Genomic DNA, 21,685 nt, shown 5'->3' with positions numbered 1-21,685 from the left:
GGTGGCACCTTAACACCTCGGCACATCACCCCGAGTGGCATCTTAACACCTCGATGCAACACTCATTATTTTACGGAGTGGTGTCTTAACACCTCGACACTACACTCCTAGGTGGCATCTTAACACCTCGATGCTACACCCGAGTGGCATCTTAACACCTCGATGCTACACTCTTCACGTGAAACATGGTATCTTAGCACCTCGACACTACACATTTCACGCTACAACAAATAGATACATTATATACCTACACATATAATTATTCCACTCACCTCGAATTGCCCGCACAAGTCATAAACGTAAATCGCCTCCAAAAGCAACCGAGCAAACCTTTTACCTATAATACGCATATAGATATACAAACAATCAACATATGATCATGCATGTTTTAACCGAGGGGTCTTAACATGCTTGCTCAACGTAAAGGAGGGGTTTAAGGATCTTAGAACGTGGCTCTCCGGTCCGGCTACCGTGAATAACCCTGGCCGACATGATGATGTCGGCGGGGTGGCCAAGTGATTAAGTCCACCTTCGATGACGTCCGTCGATCAGAAGGCCCCAAGCAAGGTTGTAGGTACCAGTTAATAAAGGACTAACCTGTTAACCTTTAGAAGATGATAGAGGATGTAAGTTACGTAGGATGTGTGGTAGAAGATGGCTACGTAACGTGGTATGTTGCTAACGACGATTAGGGTTTGTATTTATAGGCAAACCCTAATTCTAGAACCGTCATAGGATAGTGATAATCGTTTCCATAACCATCTCCCCCGAATCACGGATATAATTATGGAAAAGATATTTGCTTGTTAGCTAAGCAACCGCCGTAAAGGGACCAGATACGGATCCGCATGCCGCATGATGCATGAGAGCACCCCGCATACGCACCATAGCGCATGCCCGTGTGTATGTTACATGCGCATGCGGGCTGCGGTATCATTAAGTCCCCCCAGTTTGATGTTATATGACGCAAGTCATATGATATCAAACTATTAAGCAAAAAAGAGAAAACAAAAGGACGACGAGCATTTAATGTCCTCGCGTGCGCCTCGATGCCTGTCACAATCGCAGAAGCCCATTCGGCTGACAAGACATAAAGTAACAGTGCCGCAGGCGCGTGCGAACCACGCGCGTGTTTGTAATCATTCTTAACTGACACCACGCGCGATCTGCAAATGCTACCCGTCGATTGCATTACACGTGTATGGCCACGATCACACCATTCCAACCCACGCTCCCCCAATCTTGCCTATAAATAGCCCCAAATCACACACATTTTCACTTTTCCGGTGTCAAGCTTCCCAAATACGCTCTCGCCTCCAAATCCTATCAATTCCGATCAACTCCGTCATATTCCGATCGTCATTTAAAGGTCAGTCGTTCTCCATTCATCTAAAAATGACCAAAGCTAATGAAACTTTCGTAGAGAATGTAGAGTCCAACATAGGCCAGAAAAACATCGACCACTTAGTTAAGCAATACCCCCCTCTAGCGGGTTACAATCCGGTACCACCACTGCCTAGCCAGCGAGCCCATCAGCCACCAGAGAATAAGGTGGCGATCTACGAACATGCTTTTAAGCATGGTAATTTTAGGGTTCCACCCACCGACTTCTTTTTAGGCGTACTAGATCATTTCAAAGTAGGGCTAGGGCAATTGCACCCGTATGCTATAGGCAAAATCGTTCTATTCGAGATGTGGTGTGTTGCACTCGACACAGTACCATTGGTGAAGGTTTTTTGCCACCTATTCCGCTTAGCCAACCACCATAAATCTTGGTTCACCTTCTTCGCACGCCAAAATTTCACAAAAACCCCGAAATCGAATGCGGGAAGTTGGAAAGAAACTTTTTTCTTCGTCGACCAGACCGTAGTAGGCACTGGCTTCCCGCAGACGCTCATTTGGTGCGAGAAGGTAGAAAAAGATGTGAACAAGATGCCAGCGTTGGATGACGAGGAGAAAAGGTTGTTGAAGCAGTGCGTCAACGCACAACTGGTGCACCGTTCGTATGGTAATGTTATGCTGCGGTTGGGGAAGATCTCCGCGTATTGGCCTTGGGAGGATGTGCGGCCGGCCATAGTTGGCCCCGATGGAAAGGGTAGGAATAGCATAAACGCGTACTTACATAAATTTTTGTATATTTTCTAACGCAGGCGTTTATTGTTTGCAGAGATGAGGATGAAGAAGGTGCTTACCGCGGAGGAGATTGCTGGGATCTCTTTCCGCAAGCAGGATGTGGACAAACAGCTAGAGCAGGCAGCTGCTAGCGAACATGTGGAGGAAACGCCGGCGGAGTCAGGCAATAAACGCAAGGCGGCTGGGACGTCCGAGGCTCAGAAGAAGAAGAAGAAGACTCCTAAGCAGCTGGAGGATATGCGCAACGACAATTTTGTTGCCATCGAGCCGCGGTCCGCAGACCTACCTCCCCCCATTAATGGTGAGCGTTTATTTTTTCGCATGTATACCGCGTAGAAAAATCTGCGTACTAATCTGAGTATTTTGCAGAGCATGTGGAGGAGACGCAGCCAACAACACCGCGGGTCAACCCCGAGCTGCAGGCCACTGCCACATCCAAAGACAAGGCGATCCCCGTCGAGTCTGAGTCTACATTACCTCCTCCGCAAGGCAGCTTCCGTGTTGCCAACCTCCGCCAACTTTGCCAGTCCTCCGCAGAAAATGCTGCGGAGCAATCTGCATTCTTGCAGCAAATCTTCCCAGCAGAGTTCCGCGAGCAACTGGCCGCGCTGCCGTTTAACCAGGCGCTCAACGCCTTTGTCCAGAACGGGCTGGTATTCTTTGGGATGTTTGCGGATCAAGCCCGTCGATCCTCCAGCCTATACGATGTTGCACTGCGCAAAGAGGTGGAGTTGGGTTTGCTGCAGGCGGGTGTAGATCAGGCAAAGAAGGACAGGGACGCTGCTGAGGAGGCCCGCAAAGCTGTTGAATTGACTGCGGCCGAAACCAAGACCTTCTTGATTCAAGAAAGAAAAAAGAACCAAGAGCTTGTGGGTGCGGTTGATCAGGCAAAGGGGGAAACTGAGCGAGTGAGGCTGGAGTTGGAAAAGGTGACGAGGGAGAGGGACGATGCGGTTACCAACCGCGAGCTGGCCGAGGCAGATATGACAATGCTGCGCACCGCACTTCCCGCAATTGCGCAGAAAGTGATGGACTCCGAGCCCGTGTCCGACCGGTTTAATGCCTATGTCGATGCGGTCAAGGACCATGAGGTGAACAAGGCTGTGCGGGAAGTGATCCAGGCATGCGGCCTAACTCCACCGTTCCCCGACATTGTCCAAAAGAAATTAAAGGAGGGAACAGCCGCGGCGCTGCTGGAGGCGGAAGAGGCAATCAAGTCCATCCCTATCCCTTTGATCAATGCGTTTGCGGCTGACCCGACGATGCCGCTTGATGGGTTTTTGAAGGAGGATTACTAGAGTAGTTTGTGCCGTAAGCCCTAATCTTAGGCAGGTAATTGTAAATGTATTTTGGAGCCCTAAGTCCCATGTTGGGCAGGCATGTGAAACAATTACTTATGTAATAATTTATTTGGATGTGTATATATGTTTGTCTGTTATGCATGCGTGATGTCCTTGTTTATATATCGCGAATCAAAACAAATTATGAACCGCATGCGCATGCGCATAGTTAACCACAACTTATGCGTATGCGGATGGTACTGCGTAAAATAAACCAATATTTTAACTTACCTTTAATAATTTAGACTCAAAAGCTACTGCGCTATTGCTTTGTCATGTACTAGAGGTGCACTATTAGTTGTATGGTAAGCAAACGCAACTAAAAACAAACCAATGTTTTTATGCTTAGGAGTTCCTCAAGCAAACCAATGCGAGAGCGATTACGCACAAGCAAACCAATGCTTGTATTTTTTTTTTAAAGTCAACTTTGCAGCCATCTAGTCTGCGTGGCGCTTGGCTAGGGGAAAACCAATTCCCTTCGCCTGCCGTTATTGTCTAGCCTTGTAACCAAACAGGCTTCTGCTGCACGGGGGCTAGAGGACACCCCTTAAGTAGGCAGGAAACGCATAAAAAATATAAATGGACAACAAAAGTATGCGCATGTAATTATTTTTATTTGGCATTAATTATGATTACAACTGCGACATATCCGAAAGGATGAAAAATAAAATAATGTGCTAAACAAATTGGAGTGATCAAGTCCATCTAGCTACATGTAACATTATTTCAATAACGTCGCATGCCAAGTGCGTTTCACAGGTTTGCCATCTAATGTCTCTAGATGGTATGCCCCGGTGTTGCTTGCTTTTGCTACCCTGTATGGGCCCTCCCAACGAGGTCCCAGTTTCCCCGTATCTTCCGCATGACTTGCATCGTTCTGGTGCCAAACCAAATCACCGCACTTATAAGTGCGTGAACGCACACGTTGATTGTAATACTTTGCGATTTTCTGCTTGTTATTTGCTTCGTTAACAGCCGCAGAGAGTCTGCGTTCTTCAAGCAGATTAAGATTTTCCCGCAGAGCTTCAGAGTTATTTTGCTCATCAAAGTTTTGTATGCGGAACGTTGGTACCCCAATCTCTGCGGGTACAACAGCTTCTGACCCATAAACCAAACTAAACGGAGTCTCACCAGTGCTTGCTTTGGGTGTGGTTCTATGCGCCCATAAAACCTTTGGAAGCTCATCCACCCAACCAACGCGGTCATGACCCAACCTTGCCTTGATTCCAGCAACTATATCTCGGTTGGTAACTTCGCACTGGCCATTCGCCTGCGGATGCGCAACTGAAGTAAAAGTTTGCTTAATATTAAGCTCCGCACACCAACTGCGAAAAGGATCGCCGGCAAATTGTGCACCGTTATCACTAACAATTTCATTGGGTATGCCGAATCGACAGACAATGTCTTCCCATACAAAATTCCGCACTCTTTTCCCTGAAATTGTTGCCAGCGGTTTCGCTTCGACCCACTTCGTGAAGTAATCGATTGCAACAATTAAGAATTTGACATTTCCTGCGTGTGCAGAGTATGCGTAAGATAATGACGTAAGTAGCATATTTAGCAAATGAATGGCAATATTACCTTGGCCTTTGGGGAATGGTCCGACTATGTCGATCGCCCATTTGCAGAATGGCCATGGTGAGGAGACCGGTATCATTGGATGCGCAGGTGCCCTGCTGATAGGTGCATGTATTTGGCATGATTCGCATTGCTTGACAATACGCGCCGTGTCTGCGTACATAGTAGGCCAATAATAACCTAACCGCATGATTTTTAACACAATGGACCTGTGTCCCGAATGAAGGGCGCATGCACCCTCATGCACCTCGCGTATAACTTCCTCTGCCTCTTTCGGACCTATGCACCTTAAATGCGGTCCCAAATAGTTTTTTCGATACAAGACGTCACCCTCAAGGGCATAAAGCGGTGCCTTTGTGCGGACTTTCTTCGCATCAGAGGAGTCCGCGGGTGAAGTGCCGTCCCGTAAAAAAGCGATGATGGGCGTCATCCACGTTGGGCTTGATTCCTCAACCGGTGCCACTAGAGGCATCATGACAATAGATTTTGCGTTGAGTTCCTCTATTAGAATTTTCTTACCCATATGATCAAAAGCCAAGGCAGCTAGTTTGCTTAGCACATCCGCCTTCTTATTTTGCCCCCGCATTACGTGCGAGATTTGAAAAGCCTCGAACTGGTCAGCGAGATTATGAACAAGCGATAAATATTGCTGCATAGAAATGTCGTGCGCTTCGAAGTCTCCGCAGACTTGATTGCATACTAGCTTTGAATCCACGTAAGCGTGCAAGATTTTAACATGCAACTTATGCGCGATGCGCATACCTGCTAGCAGAGCCTCATACTCTGCTTCATTGTTTGTGACAGCAAAATTAAACCGCAGTGCGTACGTATGTTCCTCACTGCCCGGACCTGTCAAAATTACACCTGCGCCTGCGCCAGATGCGCTACACGCACCATCGGTGTATAATTCCCATGGTGATAGAACAGGTGCGGGCGGATCTTGATGTTCTGCTGACGCTTCGACATCCGCAGGTATTTCTGCTAGGTAGTCAGCTAGTATTTGACCCTTAACCGCACTGCGTGAAGAAAAGTTTATTTCATGTTCTCCCAATTCGACTGCCCACTTGGCCATTCGGCCAGAAATCTCGGGCTTGTACAGTACCTGAATGAAATAAAATGATTGCGTTAGTCAATGCGGTAACCCCGGTCATTGCCGCAAAGTAATCATGTACCAACCTGTTTGATTAGCTGATCAGTTAGAACCACAATCGGATGTGCTTGAAAGTATCGGCGTAAACGCCACGCTGTATGGACAAGCGCATATACTAACTTCTCTATTGGCGAGTAGTTTACTTCGCTTGATGTCAGCGTCTTGCTTACGAAGTAGACCGGCATTTGTGTCTGAGAAAACCTCAGCGTTAAAGTTCTGCGAAATAAATAATGCAAGTAAATTGATAAGTTACCTTTTCGCGGTCTGCGATGAGAACTGAACTTATTGCTTCCTTTGATGCCGCAAGGTACAGCGTTAACGTCTCCCCAGGGACTGGCGCAGTAAGTGTTGGTAACTCTGCAAGCACCTTTTTCATCTCCTGAAAGGCTGATTCTGCTTCCTGAGTCCAGACAAAATCCTTTTTCTTCAAACAGTTTTTCAAAGTGTTAAAGAATGGTAGCTGACGCTCTGCGGCTTTTGAAAAAAACTGCGTGATTGCTGCGAGCTTCCCAGTGAGACTCTGCACATCTTTCTTTGTTTTCGGAGATGGTAAATTATCAATAGCTTCAATCTTTTTGGGATTAGCCTTGATACCCCGCGCTGTCACCATATGACCTAGAAACTTGCCTTCCTCCTCTCCAAAGCTACATTTAAGCGGATTAAGCTTCATGTTGATCCTTCGCAGAGACGCAAACGTTTCTAGGATGTCTGCGAGCATGTCTTCTTCGGTGTTGCTTTTGATTACCAAGTCATCGACATACGCTTCAAGATTTCTGCCAATTTGAGGCTTGAATGCTGCGTCAATTACACGCTGATAGGTCGCGCCCGCGTTCTTCAAGCCGAAAGGCATCTTTGTGTAACAATAAATACCCTGCGGCGTATGAAAAGCAGTCTTGTCTTCGTCTTCCGCAACCATTAGAATTTGGTGATAACCTTTGTATGCGTCCAGAAAGCACTTATATCTGAATCCAGACAAAGATTCAACCTTCCAGTCTATCTCCGGGAGAGGGTAATTGTCTTTAGGACATGCTTTGTTAATGTCTTTAAAATCAACGCACATTCGCCAGTTACCATCAGCCTTTTTCACCAACACCGGATTGGCAACCCATGTTTGATAACGCACTTCGCGTAGAATGTTTGCTTTCACAAGGTTGTCTACTTCTGCGCATAGCCAATCACTGCGGTCTAAAGCCATATGCCGCTTCTTTTGCCTAACAGGTGTGAGCGATGGATTAACATGCAATTTATGTTCCGCAATGTCCCGCGGGACACCTGTCATATCTGATTCGCTCCATGCGAAAACATCTGCGTTTGCGGACAATATACCATGTAACTTAGCCTTGGTTTCAGCTGATAAACCTGCGCCGATTTTTATACGCTTATCTGGATGCAAGCGATTAGCAATGACCGCACTGCTTGCAATCTGCTCCCCGACGCTAGGGATGTTAATTTGCACAACTGACGCACATATCTCAATCGTTTGATGTGACGCCATTGTGGCAACTCCTCCCTTAGTAGGAAACTTAATCAAACCGTGCACTACCGAAGGTATGATGTTAAAACGCCGTATGAAATTTCTTCCCAGTAGCGCATTATATCGCGAAGTCGAGCGAACCACATAAAAGTCAACTAATTCGTTCCTTATTAACTGCGAATTCTTGTCATCTTCGAGCTCTATTACTAACTCTATCCGTCCCACGGGCCATGAGCTTTCTCCGGAAAAACCAGACAGCGTGATATCAGACGGACGTAGCTGCGCCTTCACGTGTTCGGGAAGAAATTGATAGCAATGCTCGTACATAATGTCAACGCCGCTCCCAGTGTCGACATGCATGCGCTTGACCTGCACCCCGCAAGAAGGAATGCGGCACTTGATAATGATAGGTTCATTCACCCTGTCAATTGACATCACAGGAGGGAAAGTGATTGGAAGAAGTTCCCAATCCTGATGATCGTTATACTTTCTTCGCTGACCTAATTTCTCTGCGTCAACCATGTTAATGGTTAAATCAGCATTTTTGGTCTTATCCACTTTCTGCCACGCGAAGGTTTTAGTTTTTTACCCTTCTTCTGCGGCTTTCCCTTTATCTTTCTTTGGCGGTTTGAGGTGATCCAACTTACCCGCACGGAGCGCCTCCAGTACCCGTTCCATCAAGTTTTTACACCTATTCGTATCGTGCCCGTAATCATCGTGAAATTCACAATACTTTGTCTTATCCCGCTTACCAAATTCTGTAAGCGGAGTTGGAACCGCGAAGGTCGCGCATACTGGCTCCGTCGCCAAAATTTCTTTGGGCGTTTTGGATAAGCTTTTAAGAAGCGAATAGTTCTGATTGTTGATGCCGCGCTGATTATTGCTTCGATAATTGCCATTAGATCTCCCCTTTTCACTTCTGATAGGACCGCCACTATGGTAACGCCCGCGAGAATTATTTCCGCGGTTTTGATCTCGTGAGCGGTCATCATCATCCTTTTTTTCATTTCGCGAGCTGCTTGTGGGAACATCGTTATCTTCGCCACTCCGCATATAATCGTGACATTCTTTAAGCGCCTCAGCGTAAGTTGTTGGCACCGTATGACGCAAACGCTTGACTAGCGTTGGGTGCCGTTCTGAATTGATGCCATGTATGAGTCCTGATATCTGTTGTTCTGGCTTGAGATCTAGAATGCGCAAACATTCATTAGTATACCTTGTGAGATACTCTCCCAAAGATTCCTTGGATTTCTGCGTAATATCATGGCATTCAATGTGAGTGCGCTTGCGTGGTCTTTGATTCTGATACTGCAATAAAAACTTTGTTCGCAGATCCATGAATCCGGCAATACTGCCCGCCGGGAGTTTATTGAACCATTCGCGAGCAATGCCCTGCAAGGTCATTGGAAATATTTGGCACGCAACCGGATCCACCCAACCTTGAGTGCGCATTGCACCCTCAAAGCGCTGTAAAAAGTCATCCGGATCGGACAAACCATTGTAAGTACCTAGCGTACCAGGTATCTTTGGTGCTGCTGGAAACGGATATGCAGTTATGTGCGGAGGAAATTTGTCAAAAGTAGTCGGTAGCTCGAAAGGTGGTTTAACAGGATCCCCTTTTAAACCCGCAAAGAAACGCCGCATCATGTCCTGAACGAAGTCAGGCTACGAAAATAAGTGAACCATGTCAGGGGGTGCGGCCTGCATAAATTGCCCTGCAAGATTAGCCTGCCCCTGAATATTTTGCCAAGGTTGACCCTGCATCTGCGGATATACCCACGGCTGCGGTGTTGGAAAAGAGGGATTACTTGAGGATGCCGAATACACAGGTTGTAAGGGGAGCGAGACCTGTGGCGCAGATGCCTGCGAAAACTGAGGATACACACTCAAGAGCCCAACCGTTTGCGCTGTGCTTTGTTGTTGCGCTGTTATTGGCGCCCAATGAGAGTTTGCGTCTGGAATGACACCAAATCCCCAGCTGTTAAGTAACGCCTGCGCATCCGCAGGGGTTAAGAATTGAGAAACTGGGCGCGGTGGTTGCCAAGGTTGCAGGGGTGTAAACGACGAGTTTTGCTGAATAGTCTGCGTCTGCAGAGGTATCGAAACAGTGGTACTGTAAATAGGTACCTGGCCGCAGCAAACTACATGTGGTCCCATGGTTTCGCCACCAGCGTTTATCGGGTTAACCCTTGGATCCACCGATGAAAAATCCAACCGCGTGGTTGTGACTGGTGAGTTTGCTCTTGGCGGTGTAACCCCATCCGGATATATCGGCTTAAACCGCTGAAAGGGTTCGCCGGATACAGGTGGGGGGTGCATTGTGTACCCTGCTTGAGCAGCCGCCTCCGTAGTCAAAACTAGCGTTTGCTGACTACCAGACGGCGCGTGTTGAATTGCTGTTTGAGTACGCTCCGATGATTCCTCGGAAGTCATGATACTGTTAAAAAGAAAAAATTCAAAAAATTCTGTAAATAACGAATCATAATTCAAAACCTAAAAAGAAAGAACAATTAAACAGTTTTGAATTAATTCGACTCTCAATGAAAGCACCACTTGATCATGCATGTTTTAACCGAGGGGTCTTAACATGCTTGCTCAACGTAAAGGAGGGGTTTAAGGATCTTAGAACGTGGCTCTCCGGTCCGGCTACCGTGAATAACCCTGGCCGACATGATGATGTCGGCGGGGTGGCCAAGTGATTAAGTCCACCTTCGATGACGTCCGTCGATCAGAAGGCCCCAAGCAAGGTTGTAGGTACCAGTTAATAAAGGACTAACCTGTTAACCTTTAGAAGATGATAGAGGATGTAAGTTACGTAGGATGTGTGGTAGAAGATGGCTACGTAACGTGGTATGTTGCTAACGACGATTAGGGTTTGTATTTATAGGCAAACCCTAATTCTAGAACCGTCATAGGATAGTGATAATCGTTTCCATAACCATCTCCCCCGAATCACGGATATAATTATGGAAAAGATATTTGCTTGTTAGCTAAGCAACCGCCGTAAAGGGACCAGATACGGATCCGCATGCCGCCGTAACGGGACCAGCTAAGCAACCGCCGTAAAGGGACCAGATGCGCATGCCCGTGTGTATGTTACATGCGCATGCGGGCTGCGGTATCATTAACATACATTCTCTACGAGAGAATTCGACTTCAACACCCTTAACCAAGGGTTTACACCTATCACCACAAACCGCCCATTTAGACACATAAAGTGGACTTCACCAATTACCACTACGGGTGGTAATTCCGACCCATCCAACAAGTACAATTTAACCAAAATTATATTTGACACCATTTAAACCAATCTAGGTCTTAACCAAAATTGCTTATCATCCAATTAATCCAAAATTAAAGTCATTACCAAATTTGACCCATCTAAGTCAATTCCCAAAAACATCTTTAATCACTAACGGCTAGTGACTAACTTTCCAAAATACCATTTAACACTTGAATCAAACATTTATATACTTGGTTCATCAAATCTTGACCCATAACTTAGTTTGATACCGAATCAAGCTTACTTGACCCAAAATACCAATTCGACCCATTTTGACCTAGATTAGGGTTTACACCCAAAAGTCAAGTCAACACAAGTGTTCTAAGGTTTAACTAACACATGCAAGGTTCAAACTAACAATTCCATCAATTGAAACCCTAAGTCACCAATTCGGGTTTACATACATGAATCTTCTCCAAAAACCCCCAAACTTCACAATAAATGGGTTATAACTCTAACTAGCACAAACTTTAACTCAAACAATAATCTTAACAAAGAAATTCGGATTTAGAGCTTACCAACACTACCACCACGTAGCCGTGAACGAGGTGAACAACTTTAACTCTTGAGACCCGACCCGAATCACACTTCTTCTTCTCCAAATCCCCAACTCTTTCACTAGAACCTCTCTCTCTCACTAGGGTTTGATGAGAGTGTTTGAGAAGGTGAAATGGGGATAAGAATGAGAGTGGATCAGTTTTAATGGCTCAAAACCGACCCCCAAGTGAAAAGACTCAAATACCCTCTTTTAAAACCTTTAAAATACAGCTACTGGCCCGTCAGGCCTTCTGGACGGCGTCCAAAAAGCTTGGATGGCGTCCTGACCTTCATTGTTGGACGGCGTCCCAAAGTCTGGATGGAGTCCCAATGAACTGAGTCTGAAACTGAACTTGTTTTGGTCGTAACTTTCAAACCGTAACTCCGTTTTCGACGAATCAAATATCGTTGGAAACGTAATGAGATTTACTATCCAATGGTAAGGTTTTAGAACATCAACTCCAACTTTATTTGGGATCCAAATATACACTTACATGCCTCGTATTTTGAATGACGCTCGAAATAACGTGTAACTTAAAAACGGGTGTTACAACTCTCCCCCACTTAAATTGGATCACGTCCTCGTGATCCGCACCTATAATAGAAGTTAAGCAGTTCTCCCTCGAACATCTCCGCTTCCAATGCGGAGTCACACAAGTAGTACTTGCATTCGCACTCTCGCTTCGTGCACTAATGCATCATAATACAACAATATTGGGTAATCAACCCACGAGTCGAAACAACCGTAACCGTTGCTCCTACGCCGAGTATCCAAACTCATACCATACACTTCACAATCGTCCTAAGAGTAGAACAATTTGCCGACAAACATCGTCGTCACGCCTCACGATCTTACGAAACACAACCAAGCCCGACATCCATAACATCTTCTACAAATCCGAAGATCTAACCACACGCTAATGATCACTAGCGTGCACTACCGCAATAAACGATATCTCATACACTCAACGTCCAGAGTTTCCATATAGGAAAATACGAAAATCACTACATATACCTTCAAGTTCTCTCGGCTACAACTCGCCACAAGCTACGTCCATAACCATATCACTCAATCAGTCCATCCGCACACGACCAATCCGTCACTGGATTAATCCAGGACAACAATAATACACCATGTGCTGAGCAAAACATCAACACTCGACGAGGGTTCCTCCTCTAAACCCTACGACACAACCACACCAGAAGGCTTCCTAGTACTAGCATGGAGACTAATCATATACTAGAATCCCGTCAAGGCGAATTATCATCACAAAATTCCGCAATTCGCCACACGATCTACAAAAATATTCACCACGTCGGGTGGACCTTCCTACCTAGACCGTCCGTTAAAGATGGTCTCGACATTTCAATGCAACTAACAGTCGCATTACTAGGGAACACACTCTCGCAAACAAACAACATCCGTGTGTCTCGATGTGAGACAATCAGAATCGACACTCTCCGCCTCACATTCGTCCATAAAGTGGAATAATCCACTGACAATCTCCACGATTGTGTTTCCCGACCGGGAAAATACGATATTCGTCACGATATCGAACTTGTTCTCATTCAATTATACTGTTCGGGTTTCACGACAACCCAGATTTTTCACTACGGGAGCACCCGCAACGACAACTTCATTTTCTCACACCGGGATCTCAAACTTCACATTTGGTCTCATACCGCACATTGGTACTACACGACCACCTTACATCGGAAGTTTTACACTTCCTTCGATCCCATCATCACAATCTTCACGCATAACATTCCAGAGTTGTAACTCACAATCGTAAAGCACGATCTCGAGTCGACATTAGCAACCCGTCACTCTTCCTCGTCAGGAACTCCGAATACCTATTGAGGTTTAGCACGGTACGCTCCGACATTTCACTATACATAACACCACTGGAGTTTTCCTCGGGCGACAGTAAAAACTCCCCCACTTAGGATTTATCTCCCTATTCTCACCGCCAAGATGATAACATCCCGCGGAATTGTAATTCCACGTCACACCTGACCATTCTCGCCATTGGTCATAAACATCAATTCACCGCAAATTCGCTTTAGGCTCTCAGAGCCGACATGCACAATCACTTGAGACATCGTACACGCGATGAAATCGCACCTTCATACCACACTTCACAACTAACTACCTTAATCGTTCGAAAAGCAAACTCCACCAAAGTCTTACATATGCCTCTAAGCCTAGGCATATGTCACGCCGCTTACTTAGTCGTGATTCTCAGTCGAGATCACCCGACCTTCCACTTGACGAATCGTTATCAACAATTGCTCACTCTCATAGAGAAGAGTGACCAATTCTGACACCATAATTGCGTCCACCACAATATCAACACTTCATCAAAACCCTTCGGACTAACCGACCATTAAGTCCGTCACCGGCTCACCGGTCATCTTTACCCGTCTATCACTTAAGAGCAACAAGATTCGCTCACCCGTCACTTCATAAGAAGTATTCGTCACAATGCTCTTAAACTTCGACTTTCGCAACCGTCGAATTACTATCACCCGTCGATCACTATTATAATCTCCGATGCTTCCAAGGGTATCTCACGGGCACCCTAAGCACAAAGTGATCATACCACTACCGGAGTTGAACATTACACTAGCAGGTATAAAAAGGCACCTGACGCAGTGTCATGCAGACTCCCACCACAATCAAATGAATTTTAGAAAATCGATCTTTAGGTTCCATAAACCCGATGTCACCCATCTCTCTATAATAATGACCCGAAGTCATACCTACCCGACAACCTTACGGTTTATTGTCTTATCGAAAGTTCCTAGCGATCACACGCTACCCGCAGTTTCCACAAGGCCAAACGATATAGCCTAATGAGGCCCTTCATCTAACACAAGGAGATGCTCGGGGATACCAAGTCTTACACCCTTCTACATCTCGATAAAACCACTACTACAAGGGATATTCCATTAGGAATGTTGCCCTATAATCTACAACACACTAACGCAATCAACATTACACGGGTCCCACTCCCATGAGTTTAACGACCCGAAGACTCCTCAATTCGCCAATTCCAAGGTGACTCACAACAAGAATCCTAATACGATTCTCTAACCACACACTCTACCGAGTGTAACTCAAAACTACAATCATTAGACTTGTCGCATTCCATTACGGAATTCAAGTCCTCGTCACACACACGCAAGCGTAAATCGGTCATCCTAGTTACGATGGGTAACTAAAACCAATTACAATCTCAATAATGCACCCACTACTTAGGGTGGCTAAGCACGCACCAAACTTGTGAGTTGGTTCACTCACTTAACTAACCGAATCCATCGTAACACTTCACGACTCGCAACGAACCCGATGCGACTACAAGCACATAACCCGAGACAACTATCACTTAGGAACCAATAAAGATTCCTCATTTATCCCGAATCTACCCCAACCATGCACGTTTCCTCCGTTCGGTACTCGTCATGTCATGCTTGATGTCAAGATACACTTTCGTAATAATGGTGATCGGTCACTATTACAAATGCGTACCGTACCATTTCCACATGGTCACGCAAAGTACTTTACCCGGACTGACGCAACATTCACACAAAATAACACGCGATAACTCCTAGTACCTGAATGACCAAAGTCCTTACCGTGAACTTGATCACTCAAAACCGCCAAACATACGAATCTCCCCAATAGATTCATCCCTAGGATACCGCACAAAAGATACCTGTATATATACACCTATATACAACATAATAATAAATATACACAAGTACACCGCAATAACACGTCATCCTACAGCCTAGGTGACTATCACTAAAACAACGTCCCCGTTCGCCTACTTACCTTAGGCACTAACAACCTAAGGCACTAATTTACTCACGAAATAAGGCCCCACATAATCCCACATTGGACAAGCACTAATCCTAGTTAGTCACCTACTCTAAGGCACTAACAAATCTCAATCCGACCCGTACTCCTACAAGTCTCGCAAATAACGCACAACCGCCAATAAGTCTAAGACTAGGCACCTATTCCAAGGTCACCTAATTCCCTTAGACTATGCTCTGATACCACTTGTAACAACCCGACATCGTTTTACCAAAAACACGCCTAAAAAAAATTTTGTCAGACAGCGTATCTGGGCGGCGTCCCATAATCTGGACGGCGTCCAGAGATAAAGACCAGGACGGCGTCCCATGATTCTGGACGGCGTCTAAATGAACTAAAGTGGACTGATCAGTTTTTATTTACACGCAAGCGAAAAACTCGCTCCCCGACACTTTTCAACGAAACCATTTTCACAATATGACATATTAAGTAAAACTAAGATATTGCCACCATAAAAACAAGTTTTACAACCCCGGGTTCACAATGACCCGTTTTACAAATAAAGTAGCAGTTTCGACCCATTTATCTCTTTAGACGGATTAGAACTCTACAACCCAACCCGATACCAAGAGCATAATCCCGGGGACTACCAAAACCCCCATCCGCGTCCAATTATCCGAAAGCTACCCCATCAAGCCCAGCCGCTCCTGCACGTCTAGTCTAACAACTAGCTAGCATCAATAACACAATACCTGTAAAAAGGTAAACAACGAGAGGGGTAAGCCGAGGCTTAGTGAATGCAATAATTATACACATACATATATAATATACCTACTTGCAAACACTTACTCACATACCGCATACATGCTAGCAACACAATTAGCTTATCATCACAATTACAAGCTATAACCTCCAATAATCAAGCTAGCATAACAAAAGCATATATAATATGAACAAATATAATATGCTTACGCTACAACACAAATAACCATGGTTAACCAATAGTACAAGGGAACGTCGCTCGCGAAAACGCCATCGGTGTTCATAACATCCGTTAGGGCACTTAACACCTCGCACCACTAATCCCTAGGGTGGCACCTTAACACCTCGGCACATCACCCCGAGTGGCATCTTAACACCTCGATGCAACACTCATTATTTTACGGAGTGGTGTCTTAACACCTCGACAATACACTCTTAGGTGGCATCTTAACACCTCGATGCTACACCCGAGTGGCATCTTAACACCTCGATGCTACACTCTTCACGTGAAACATGGTATCTTTGCACCTCGACACTACACATTTCACGCTACAACAAATAGATACATTATATACCTACACATATAATTATTCCACTCACCTCGAATTGCCCGCACAAGTCATAAATGTAAATCGCCTCCAAAAGCAACCGAGCAAACCTTTTACCTATAATACGCATATAGATATACAAACAATCAACATACATTCTCTACGAGAGAATTCGACTTCAACACCCTTAACCAAGGGTTTACACCTATCACCACAAACCGCCCATTTAGACACATAAAGTGGACTTCACCAATTACCACTACGGGTGGTAATTCCGACCCATCCAACAAGTACAATTTAACCAAAATTATATTTGACACCATTTAAACCAATCTAGGTCTTAACCAAAATTGCTTATCATCCAATTAATCCAAAATTAAAGTCATTACCAAATTTGACCCATCTAAGTCAATTCCCAAAAACATCTTTAATCACTAACGGCTAGTGACTAACTTTCCAAAATACCATTTAACACTTGAATCAAACATTTATATACTTGGTTCATCAAATCTTGATCCATAACTTAGTTTGACACCGAATCAAGCTTACTTGATCCATTTTGACCTAGATTAGGGTTTACACCCAAAAGTCAAGTCAACACAAGTGTTCTAAGGTTTAACTAACACATGCAAGGTTCAAACTAACAATTCCATCAATTGAAACCCTAAGTCACCAATTCGGGTTTACATACATGAATCTTCCCCAAAAACCCCCAAACTTCACAATAAATGGGTTATAACTCTAACTAGAACAAACTTTAACTCAAACAATAATCTTAACAAAGAAATTCGGATTTAGAGCTTACCAACACTACCACCACGTAGCCGTGAACGAGGTGAACAACTTTAACTCTTGAGACCCGACCCGAATCACACTTCTCCTTCTCCAAATCCCCAACTCTCTCACTAGAACCTCTCTCTCTCACTAGGGTTTGATGAGAGTGTTTGAGAAGGTGAAATGGGGATAAGAATGAGAGTGGATCAGTTTTAATGGCTCAAAACCGACCCCCAAGTGAAAAGACTCAAATACCCTCTTTTAAAACCTTTAAAATACAGCTACTGGCCCGTCAGGCCTTCTGGACGGCGTCCAAAAAGCTTGGACGGCGTCCTGACCTTCATTGTTGGACGGCGTCCCAAAGTCTGGACGGAGTCCCAATGAGCTGAGTCTGAAACTGAACTTGTTTTGCTCGTAACTTTCAAACCGTAACTCCGTTTTCGACGAATCAAATATCGTTGGAAACGTAATGAGATTTACTATCCAATGGTAAGGTTTTAGAACATCACCTCCAACTTTATTTGGGATCCAAATATACACTTACATGCCTCGTATTTCGAATGACGCTCGAAATAACATGTAACTGAAAAACGGGTGTTACAAGCCGCGAGTTTTTGAGGTAACTCAAGTCAGTAAGCTACTGGTCCGACACGATCAATAATCTTGAATGGTCCAATATACCTTGGATTTAATTTCCCCCGTTTACCAAATCGAACAACGCCTTTTCAAGGTGCAACTTTAAGCATGACCATCTCTCCAATTTCAAATTCTATATCTTTTCTTTTAATATCAGCGTAGCTCTTTTGTCGACTTTGGGCGGTTTTCAACCGTTGTTGAATTTGGATGATCTTCTCGGTAGTTTCTTGTATAATCACCGGACCCGTAATCTGTCTATCCCCTACTTCACTCCAATAAATCGGAGACCTGCACTTTCTACCATAAAGTGCTTCAAACGGCACCATCTCAATGCTTGAATGGTAGCTGTTGTTGTAGGAAAATTCTGCTAACGGTAGATGTCGATCCCAACTGTTTCCGAAATCATTAACACATGCTCGTAGCATGTCTTCAAGCATTTGTATCGTCCTTTCGCTCTGCCCATTAGTTTGTGGATGATAGGCAGTACTCATGTCTAGACGAGTTCCTAATGCTTGTTGTAATGTCTGCCAGAATCTTGAAATAAATCTGCCATCCCTATCAGAGATAATAGAGATTGGTATTCCATGTCTGGAGATGACTTCCTTCAAATACAGTTGTGCTAACTTCTCCATCTTGTCATCTTCTCTTATTGGCAGGAAGTGTGCTGATTTGGTGAGACGATCAACTATTACCCAAATAGTATCAAAACCACTTGCAGTCCTTGGCAATTTAGTGATGAAATCCATGGTAATATTTTCCCATTTCCATTCCGGGATTTCAGGTTGTTGTAGTAGACCTGATGGTTTCTGATGTTCAGCTTTGACCTTAGAACACGTCAAACATTCTCCTACATATTTAGCAATATCGGCTTTCATACCTGGCCACCAAAAATGTTTCTTAAGATCCTTGTACATCTTCCCCGTTCCAGGATGTATTGAGTATCTGGTTTTATGAGCTTCTCTAAGTACCATTTCTCTCATATCTCCAAATTTTGGTACCCAAATCCTTTCAGCCCTATACCGGGTTCCGTGTTCCCGAATATTAAGATGCTTCTCCGATCCTTTGGGTATTTCATCCTTTAAATTTCCCTCTTTTAAAACTCCTTGTTGCGCCTCCTTTATTTGAGTAGTAAGGTTATTATGAATCATTATATTCATAGATTTTACTCGAATGGGTTCTCTGTCCTTCCTGCTTAAGGCATCGGCTACCACATTTGCCTTCCCCGGGTGGTAACGAATCTCAAAGTCGTAATCATTCAATAATTCAATCCACCTACGCTGCCTCGTATTCAGTTGTTTCTGATTAAATATGTGTTGAAGACTTTTGTGGTCGGTATATATAATACTTTTGACCCCATATAAGTAGTGCCTCCAAGTCTTTAATGCAAAAACAACCGCGCCTAATTCCAAATCATGCGTCGTATAATTTTGTTCGTGAATCTTCAATTGTCTAGACGCATAAGCAATCACCTTCGTTCGTTGCATTAATACACAACCGAGACCTTACTTTGATGCGTCACAATAAATCACAAAATCATCATTCCCTTCAGGCAATGACAATATAGGTGCCGTAGTTAGCTTTTTCTTCAATAACTGAAACGCTTTCTCTTGTTCATCATTCCATTCAAATTTCTTCCCTTTATGCGTTAATGCATTCAAGGGTTTTGCTATTCTGGAAAAGTCTTGGATGAACCTTCTGTAGTAACCAGCTAGTCCTAAAAACTGGAGTATGTGTTTCGGAGTTTTCGGGGTTTCCCACTTTTCAACAGTTTCTATCTTTGCCGGATCCACCTTAATACCTTCTTTGTTCACTATGTGACCGAGGAATTGAACTTCTTCCAACCAAAATGCACACTTTGAAAACTTAGCGTACAATTCTTCCTTCCTCAATACTTCTAACACCTTTCTCAAATGTTCACCGTGTTCTTGGTCATTCTTTGAGTAAATAAGTATGTCATCAATGAAAACAATGACAAACTTGTCAAGGTATGGTCTACACACTCGGTTCATAAGGTCATGAACACAGCTGGTGCATTAGTTAAACCAAACGGCATGACCATAAACTCGTAATGACCGTAACGTGTTCTGAAAGCAGTCTTTGGAATATCATCTTCTTTCACCCGCATTTGATGATACCCGGAACGTAAGTCAATCTTTGAATAAACAGACGAGCCTTATAGTTGATCAAATAAGTCGTCGATTCTCGGTAGTGGATAGCGATTCTTGATGGTAAGTTTGTTCAACTCTCGGTAGTCGATACACAACCTGAATGTACCATCTTTCTTCTTGACAAACAAAACAGGAGCTCCCCACGGTGATGTGCTTGGTCGAATGAAACCACGCTCTAAAAGTTCTTGTAATTGGCTTTGCAGTTCTTTCATCTCACTGGGTGCGAGTCTGTAAGGAACACGAGCTATTGGTGCAGCTCCTGGTACAAGATCTATTTGAAATTCAACGGATCGATGTGGGGGTAATCCCGGTAATTCTTTCGAAAATACATCGGGAAATTCTTTTGCAATGGGAGCATCATTGATGCTCTTTTCTTCAGTTTGTACTTTCTCGACGTGTGCTAGACCAGCATATCAACCTTTTCTTATTAGTTTTTGTGCCTTCAAATTACTAATAAGATGTAGCTTCGTGTTGCCCTTTTCTCCGTACACCATTAAGGGTTTTCCTTTTTCTCGTATAATGCGAATTGCATTTTTGTAACAAATGATCTCTGCTTTCACTTCTTTCAACCAGTCCATACCGATTATCACATCAAAACTCCCTAACTCTACTGGTATCAAATCAATCTTAAATGTTTCGCTAACCAGTTTAATTTCTCGATTCCGACATATATTATCTGCTGAAATTAATTTACCATTTGCTAATTCGAGTAAAAATTTACTATCCAAAGGCGTCAATGGATAACTTAATTTAGCACAAAAATCTCTACTCATATAGCTTCTATCCGCACCCGAATCAAATAAAACGTAAGCAGATTTATTGTCAATAAGAAACGTACCCGTAACAAGCTCCGGGTCTTCCTGTGCCTCTACCGCATTAATATTGAAAACTCTTCCGCGGCCTTGTCCATTCGTGTTCTCCTGATTCGGGCAATTTCTAATAATGTGGCCCGGTTTTCCACATTTATAACAAACTACATTGGCATAACTTGCTTCGACACTACTTGCTCCGCCATTACTCGTTCCGACACCATTTGTTCCTTTCGTTCTATTAACCCCTGGTCCGTAGACCTCACACTTCGCCGCGCTATGACCATTTCTTTTACACTTGTTGCAAAATTTGGTGCAGAACCCCGAGTGATACTTTTCACACCTTTGGCATAGCTGCTTCTGATTGTTGTTGTTGTTGCGGTTATTATTGTTGTTGGGATGATTGTTATAGTTGCTGTTGTTGTTGTTGTTGTTGTTGTTGTTGGGCCGTTTGTTGTAGTTGCGATTGATGTTGCGATTGTTGGGATAATTGTTGCGATTATTGTTGTAATTGCTGCTGTTGTTGTATTGGTGATTCTTATCACCGTTTTCCTCCCACTTTCTTTTGACTTGCTTCACATTGGCCTCTTCAGCAGTCTGTTCTTTAATTCTTTCTTCAATATGGTTCACTAGTTTGTGAGCCATTCTACATGCCTGTTGTATGGAGGCG

General features: G+C 44.2%; 1 protein-coding gene across 1 annotated transcript; it reads left to right on the top strand.

Moving 5' to 3' along the window:
- The first annotated feature begins 425 nt into the window (after window positions 1-425).
- Window positions 426-9,148, top strand: LOC139899666 (uncharacterized). The gene is made up of 5 exons (XM_071882515.1): window positions 426-574; window positions 2,168-2,434; window positions 2,503-2,579; window positions 3,021-3,158; window positions 9,008-9,148. Exons 1-5 carry the CDS (start codon window positions 535-537, stop codon window positions 9,146-9,148), a joined length of 663 nt encoding a protein of 220 aa, XP_071738616.1. The 5' UTR covers window positions 426-534.
- The last annotated feature ends 12,537 nt before the right edge of the window (window positions 9,149-21,685 follow it).

The sequence above is a fragment of the Rutidosis leptorrhynchoides genome, chromosome 3 (assembly GCF_046630445.1).
Source record: "Rutidosis leptorrhynchoides isolate AG116_Rl617_1_P2 chromosome 3, CSIRO_AGI_Rlap_v1, whole genome shotgun sequence".
In the NCBI taxonomy this organism is placed as follows: Eukaryota; Viridiplantae; Streptophyta; class Magnoliopsida; order Asterales; family Asteraceae; genus Rutidosis; species Rutidosis leptorrhynchoides.
Note: the sequence above shows the minus strand (reverse complement) of the source record. Positions and strands in the feature narration are given on the sequence as shown.

Coding starts and splice junctions, on each gene's coding strand:
- LOC139899666 (XM_071882515.1), top strand. CDS start 535: ATGACGTCCGTCGATCAGAAGGCCCCAAGCAAGGTTGTAG. Junction 2,580..3,020: donor CTGCCACATCCAAAGACAAG/GCGATCCCCGTC, acceptor GCGGTTGATCAG/GCAAAGGGGGAAACTGAGCG. Junction 3,159..9,007: donor TTCCCGCAATTGCGCAGAAA/GTGATGGACTCC, acceptor CTTTGTTCGCAG/ATCCATGAATCCGGCAATAC.